Below are 810 nucleotides of genomic sequence, written 5' to 3'. Positions count from 1 at the left end.
CTCTGGTTTTTTTTTTTTTCTTTTTTACCTATAGGCCAAAAGGGCATCATAGACAATCTTACACACAGGACACAGAAGGTCCAAGTCCTTGCAGATTCACCTCTTGCAGATGAAATTAGGAAGAAAAATTCTCTCCAAGTAGTCCTTAGCTAGACTGCTCAATACCTTAAGAGTAAAGTAAAAGCATTTCTAAGTTTCCCCCAACAAAGCTATGGAACTTACCAAAGCTACAGTGTGCTTATTAATAAGGAAAAAACAATGTAGATCTGCTTTCAACAGAATTTTAATAGCATCTGTAAAGTGCCTTACAGGAACTTAAAGGGCCAAGTAGTTTACATTATGGGAAATCTACTTCATGCCCGTGTCTGTTTAATAGTAAGAAATTACTATCACAACAAAAGTGAAATATATGCTTATTTCTCATCAATGACAAAGGGGACATAAAGTACCTACAGGCTATGAATTAGATAAAGCACAGGAGGAAAAAAAAACAAAGAAAAATGGTTACTTACTTCATATTTATACTTCTCACCAGCTTTAGCCCTTTTCAATCTTTCTAGAGCTTCCTGGCGCCCCCTCTTTGATTTCTTTTCTCGCCTGGATCGAGAAGCTATAAAATTCCCTGAATCTGACACAGCTGAAAAAAAGCCAAATTTACATGAGAGATCACAGAATTGTCTATCATCTTTTCTCATTAACAGGAATGTTCCTAGCCAAGAGTAACAATTTTAGTATTACAGAAAGATACTTTTCACACTTGAAATTCTAAGTTCAGAAAGGTCATATTCATGCAGCTCCTGTGGCTACAGA

General features: G+C 35.9%; 1 protein-coding gene across 1 annotated transcript in view; it reads right to left on the bottom strand.

The window, feature by feature from the left end:
- Positions 1 to 810, bottom strand: part of POLA1 (DNA polymerase alpha 1, catalytic subunit) — a 297,019-nt gene that overhangs the window by 291,593 nt on the left and 4,616 nt on the right. Inside the window, 1 exon segment of the mRNA XM_077775065.1 lies at positions 513 to 637. Within this exon segment, the coding sequence (XP_077631191.1) occupies positions 513 to 637 (125 nt within the window).

The sequence above is a fragment of the Crocuta crocuta genome, unplaced genomic scaffold (assembly GCF_008692635.1).
Source record: "Crocuta crocuta isolate KB4526 unplaced genomic scaffold, BGI_CrCroc_1.0 scaffold1468, whole genome shotgun sequence".
Taxonomy (NCBI): Eukaryota; Metazoa; Chordata; class Mammalia; order Carnivora; family Hyaenidae; genus Crocuta; species Crocuta crocuta.
The sequence above is the reverse complement of the archived record's forward strand: the minus strand, read 5'-3'. Positions and strand labels throughout refer to the sequence as shown.